Here is a 6,067-nt window from a genome sequence, read left to right as displayed (position 1 = left end):
ATTTTCAGGTTCTTTAGGTTCGTACTTCTTTGAATCCTCAGCACTTGCCACCATGGGAACATGTGGTCCAAAAACAACAGATCTCCAACATCCAATATTCTGTTGAGCAAGGATGTGACCCATCCTTCTCCCAAATGTTGTATTTATCACGTTTAAGCATAGGTGGTTTCAAAAGAGAGCCAATGTTATTCTTATTATCTTGTGATTGTGACGTCATCCTGGTTGTTTTACAGGCACTGATTAATCAACTTTAACGGTGATTAAACCTTACACCGTTTTTCAACAAAACAAACAAACTATCAGTATCAACAATTTTGAGCTAAACTATTTATGTCAAAATGATTGTTAAATCAAATTTGACTCTCCGAGCTCTGATACCAATTGTTAGGATCTGAGTTTGAATTGATTGTGTTTTACGTTTGAATTAAGATGAAAGGTGAATGAGAAATGTAGCGGAATATAAATGATAACAAACTTTACACACAATCAAACAGGAGAATTGCTTTCAACACACAAGTTTAACATTGAACCGAATGCTTGAATTTATTCCCAGATTCAATTACAATTGCAAGTATGTAACAAACTCCCCCTCAGCCTGAGCTCACAGTGATTTGTTCGTGCAGGAGAAAGATGGTGAAGAGCTAATAGAACAGTACAGAGCACTGTTCTATTTATAGGCACGAGCAAACGACTGAAACATCTAAGCTAAGCTGACGTCACCATGAAAGTGACATCTAACCTCCTAACAAACTCTAATATCTGATCTATACAACCTCTGCTATGCTAACTACTGTCATACATTACATTTCACAATATAAACTAAACTACTTCTGCATCCTTCCACTGATGTGAACCCAGCAGTACTTGATATATTCAGCAGAGCTTGACCCATATCAGTAGATAGAACAACAGAGCTTTAGTCTTCCATCAGTCTTTGACTTGGCAGCAGTTGTAGGTCAGCAGTTTGTAATGAACAGAGAATTGGAGGTCAGCAGATGTTGAAATCACTTTCAAGGGGAGAGACTTGAATACATAAATTTTGCTTATTCTGGATCCATTGCTCTGATCCAGTTTTGGCATTAATTATCTGTTCCTTTGACAGGGTTCAATCCCAACAGCCTTTGTAGTTTGGATCAAGAAATGATGGTACTCCAGTAGACTTAGACTGACAGCTTTGCTCAGAGGCTGCCGGTTGAGGTGTTCCATACATATTGGTGCTCGAGACAAAAGTCATTTGTAGCTGAGCATGTTGAGCAGGTCTTGCAACCGTGCTGGTACCACCACAATTTCCATAGTACATCTCGGGATTTTGTGGTACCGGCACTCTTTTTGCCTTCCTGATTTCCTCTTGAGTTTTGTTCTCCAAGAGTTGAATGAAATCATGGATGTTGTTAGTAGCTACGTGCCATTATATTTCAGAATCTCCAAAAAACCATTCCATTGAGCTGGCAATGCGTCGGCAAACTTTGTGACAACCTCTTCCGGAGTTACCGTGACCTTAAAATTACCCATCTCACTCGGCAGATGATAAAATAGACTTGTCATGTCTCCTAGCGACTCCCGTTCCATACACATGAAGCAGTCGAACTCCTTTTTGAGCAGATCATGTCTTAGTTTGCGTGACGACGCATTTCCTTGACCTCTTGCCTTTAGTGCATCCCATAGACCTTTTGTCATTTTGAATCCCACAAACTGATGATAAGTATCTTTGTTTAAGGCTTGAGTTAGAATTGAGAATGCTTTCTTTTCTAAATCATATATCTTCTTATCATCGACAGAAAGATCCGCAAATGTCGCAGCATTTGAACCGGCTTCTTCAAGTGCTTAATTGAATTCCGTGGTAAAAGACAACCACAACTCTATGTTTTGCCCAAGAATATACGTATGAAATCTCTCTTGCCATCCGGGATACTCGTTCATATGCATGAGCTTTGTTGGGCGGTTGTTACTACCGGTTTCATTTACGCTCAAAAGAAGACTTTGAGTACTTTGATTTTGGTTTGTAACAAAAGCCCACTGATTTGCTGTATTTGAACTCGATTGTGCTGATGACGAAGACGTGGAAGTCTGAGCCCATGAAGGGACTGGCCCTGAACCTTTACTCGTATACATATCCACATTAGGATCAGATTTCCAACCCCACCAATCTGAACTCATGTTGAAGTGAAAATAAACAACTTAAGAGGCAATGGTGAACCTTCTGTGACACAACTGTGAACGACTAACTTCCATGAAAAAATGGTAGACAACGAATAATATGCCATGAAAGATGAATGGCCCACTTGAGTTACCAGGCCCAAACTGAATAAAAGTCCCACGAATAATACTTTTTTTGGTGAAAACTGATTCTTGACGAACAACCCCAGCCCAATAAAAATCCACGAAATATTGGAGCCCAATTCTACAAAGTCCAGCAATTAATTTAGGTTGCCTGAGCCCACATCCACCAAAAACAATTCACTTTAAAAGATGAATCAGAGGAATAATATCGATACCAACGAAAAATATATGACTGGGATTTTTGTTTTTTAAATTGTGATTGAAGAAAAATTATGTTCTTCGTGAGATATGAAAGGCAGGCCCAACAATTAACCAGCCCACCAATTGGCTAATAATATTTCACTTGTGTGAAGTAAGGCCCAAAGAACAATACCCACATATAATGACAGTATTTCGTGAGTCCAGGACAAAAACAAGTATATTTAGCTGAATGAGACAAAGGGTTTTTCAAATGTGATTTTAAAAACAAGACAAAAATAGGTAATTCGTTGACTAAGGTTTTTTCGCAGGAGTCGGACACTTTGAAAGTTGGTAAACGTTGGTGAACATTAACCCAATTAGGCCATACCATTTCACACAATCAGAGAAAGAAGTTGGTGAAGAAACTTTTCAAAACTTGAAAATTCGGGTTAAACCAACCCACCGGAAAGTTTTCCGACCAAGATTTTTGCACAAAAATTTCAAGAAAAACCCTATACTAACATGTCTCCATGTACTCAAACAAGGTTTTAGTAAAAATTTTAAGCAAAACAACAGGTTTTTCAAAGTTTTAAACCATTTTTCTTTTAAAATACAAACAAACGTTCTGAAAAATATTCAAGAAAAAGTTCGAAAGTTCGCCACACGGCTCCGTTTTAACATGGATGAGAACCAAGGCTCTGATACCACTTGTAGGTCAACTAGCGGAGGATCTTGTTAACCGTATCCTTGTTATGCGACAAACCTGCAAGTGCGGAATCCAAGAGGGTAAGTTAAACCGAGCAAAGAACACACACACAAGAGAAAGATTCAACTGTTAAAACTCAACGTATATTACTTCAGAAGAATTGTTACAATAAAATATAAAGATGCTCACTCAAACTCACTCAAGTTCACTCAAACTGTGTTCTCTGTGTTCTAACTGTGTGCTGCAACAAGACCCTTTTTATACAACCTTATCCACTGCCAAACGAAGAACCTATTAGGCCCAAAGTGAAGCCTACGAAGAAGTGAACCTCACGAAGAACATGGGTTCTTCATGAATCATATTCAGTGAAGTATCTAGGTTCTTAGCTGATGTATATTAAAGACCAGATCCCATGAAAAATATATCATGTTTTTCGTCCAAGGTCAACTCACTAAGTACTCGCATATGAAGTGTTCTTCGTCAGTTTTCATATGATTGGTTATTCTTCATGATGATTCTTTGTGAGGACATGCAATAATTCTACATGATGTGTGCCTTTTGTTACAAAAATGCAGGTGGCTTCCATTATTTAATGAACATCACCAAGTTTAGTAAATGCATGTGGCTTCCATTATTTCATGCACATCACCAAAGCACATGCTGAAGTCATATCTTCATCATGACGTCTTTGTGACATCATGATGTGTCATCGTGACGTCATCATCCTTCAAACGGATCACTCGCAGCTCTTCGTGCTTCGTGTGTCGTTCGGGGCTCGCTACCGAGGAATGTCGCGACGTCAACCGAACCGAACCGAGCCGCATCAACAACCTGAAGCAATATGTATTGAGTTATAAGTCACATGCAATATCGAACATCACTCCGTCTTTAGATCTAATACAAAACGACATAGTTGTTTAATTTTCCGAGCACAACTTGTGTATCAACAATAACTAATTTTCCGAGCACAACTTGTGTATCAACAATAACTTATATATTTTCCCACATGGCTTTCTGATTCTAAAAAAATGAACTCACTGCGGAAACTTCCATTCCAAACCACTCTCTGATTTTTTTTTCCTTACTTTGCACATTTCTTTTACTGCTAACGGCCTTCTTCTTCGCATATTAATTGTTTATTCACCTAGATAAAGAAGAAATAAACAAATGGGAGTAAATGGAGGGGCTGGAATGAAAAAGAATTCGGTTAGAATTGTAAATATTTCTAAGTTAAACTGATTATAAAACCCTATTACTTGTTATTTGTTTGTCAGATATTTAATGTTCCACAGATCGACTGCGGCCGCAGCAGTCAGATTATAATCGATGGTTACTGCTTTATCTCCTCTGATTGATGAAATCTGGCCTCTCAATATGGCAAAATCATCTGTAAGTGGTTTTTGATTTTAAATTCTTTTCATCAATATCGTTTTTAGTTTGATCAGAAACTGGTTGATTTTAAATTCTTTTCATCAATATCGTTTATAGTTTGATTAGAAACTGGTTCTAGTTTTATTTCAGTGTTTTGTGTTTTTTTTTTTCATGACCAAGAATCGGTATCATCATGCAGGGTGTTGAAGAACGATCGTTGGCTGTTCAGAGGATTTCAGAAGACAATGTGGTCTCAGGTAGCTTTTAATCCATTAAATTCTGTATTCGTTTTAACAAGCTTCAATTTCTTATATATTTAAATTTAAGAACGTTTTTATTTAAATTTTGAGCCGATTTGTGGATTTATAGTTTCTTATATATTTCGTCGGGGATTGATTTGAGGTTTTGACAAAGTTCTTAAGTTCATATATTGCTAAATTAATTTGTGGATCTGTCTGAATAAGAATATTTGTTGCTGCATTTGGATTGTCGTGTTGTCTGTTATACTCCCTAGGCTCTAGATTCTGATATCTGATGAGCACAGGGATGAAATCCTGTCTTCAATTGCATTCGAGTCGAGATTTTTATTCCCGTTTTCGTTGTTTAATTAAATTTAGATCTACATGTATTTACAATTATTTTCATGCCTAACTTTTATACAGAGTTAGGGTTAATTTTATTAATATCTCAACTCTTGTGTATTTTTCTTGATAAAGCAATCGACTTCATCCAACCTGAAACCGGACAAAGCATCAAGACAGATGGATAAGAAATTTGTGAAGAATCAGGATTCCAAGAAAGTACCTGTGGGTCCTAAAGGCCAGCCATCAAAAAGGAACAACAGAAAAGGGGAAAACCTGCATGTTCATTTTTGCCACAAATCACAGAGACATGTTCTGGTTCTAGACTCCCAACTAAATCGATCTGCAGGAACGCTGCATGTAAAGCGGTGGTTTATGCTGTTGACGGTGGAGTCGCTGTTTAATTTGCACCTGTTGTAGCAGATGAAGTTTTTGCCACAATATCTAGTGGAACCGTGATTGGTAAAGGTGTCAAGAGTCTCCTACCTTGCTGTGCAGTTCTTGGAGGAGTCTCCTAAGCAGAAACGCACAACTGATCACAACTGTTGTTACCACGATTTTTCTAAGCTTTAGTTGATTAACAAACACATAAATGAATCTGCAAGATTATAAATAAATGTTGTAGTTATCTTAAATCCTTTTATTATAGATTTCTAAATGTTTGTGATAAATGATGAAAAATTGTATTTATCTAATCCTTTCAAACTTATTATTAGTGATTCATGAATCTTTATATTGATGAAGAAAAGTGCTGATATTCTATTAATTTTTATGCTAGTTTTTACCTTTTGGTTTAGTTTGTAATGGCATTTTCAGTTTTTGTTCACATTAAATTTTAAAAATATCAAATTTAATCTACTTTAAGAAAACTATTTTTTAGATAAACCTGAAAAGAAAAAAATGAATAGTTTTTAAAACCTATAATAAATAAAAATTTAATCTGAAAATA

General features: G+C 36.6%; 1 protein-coding gene across 1 annotated transcript; it reads left to right on the top strand.

Moving 5' to 3' along the window:
- The first annotated feature begins 4,459 nt into the window (after positions 1–4,459).
- Positions 4,460–5,753, top strand: LOC118492247. Its single transcript, XM_035990145.1, has 3 exons — positions 4,460–4,555; positions 4,737–4,794; positions 5,254–5,753. The coding sequence occupies exons 1-3, from the start codon at positions 4,521–4,523 to the stop codon at positions 5,536–5,538; spliced, it is 378 nt and encodes a 125-aa protein (XP_035846038.1). The 5' UTR covers positions 4,460–4,520; the 3' UTR covers positions 5,539–5,753.
- The last annotated feature ends 314 nt before the right edge of the window (positions 5,754–6,067 follow it).

This window comes from Helianthus annuus, chromosome 5 (genome assembly GCF_002127325.2).
Source record: "Helianthus annuus cultivar XRQ/B chromosome 5, HanXRQr2.0-SUNRISE, whole genome shotgun sequence".
Lineage (NCBI taxonomy): Eukaryota > Viridiplantae > Streptophyta > Magnoliopsida > Asterales > Asteraceae > Helianthus > Helianthus annuus.
Note: the sequence above shows the minus strand (reverse complement) of the source record. Positions and strands in the feature narration are given on the sequence as shown.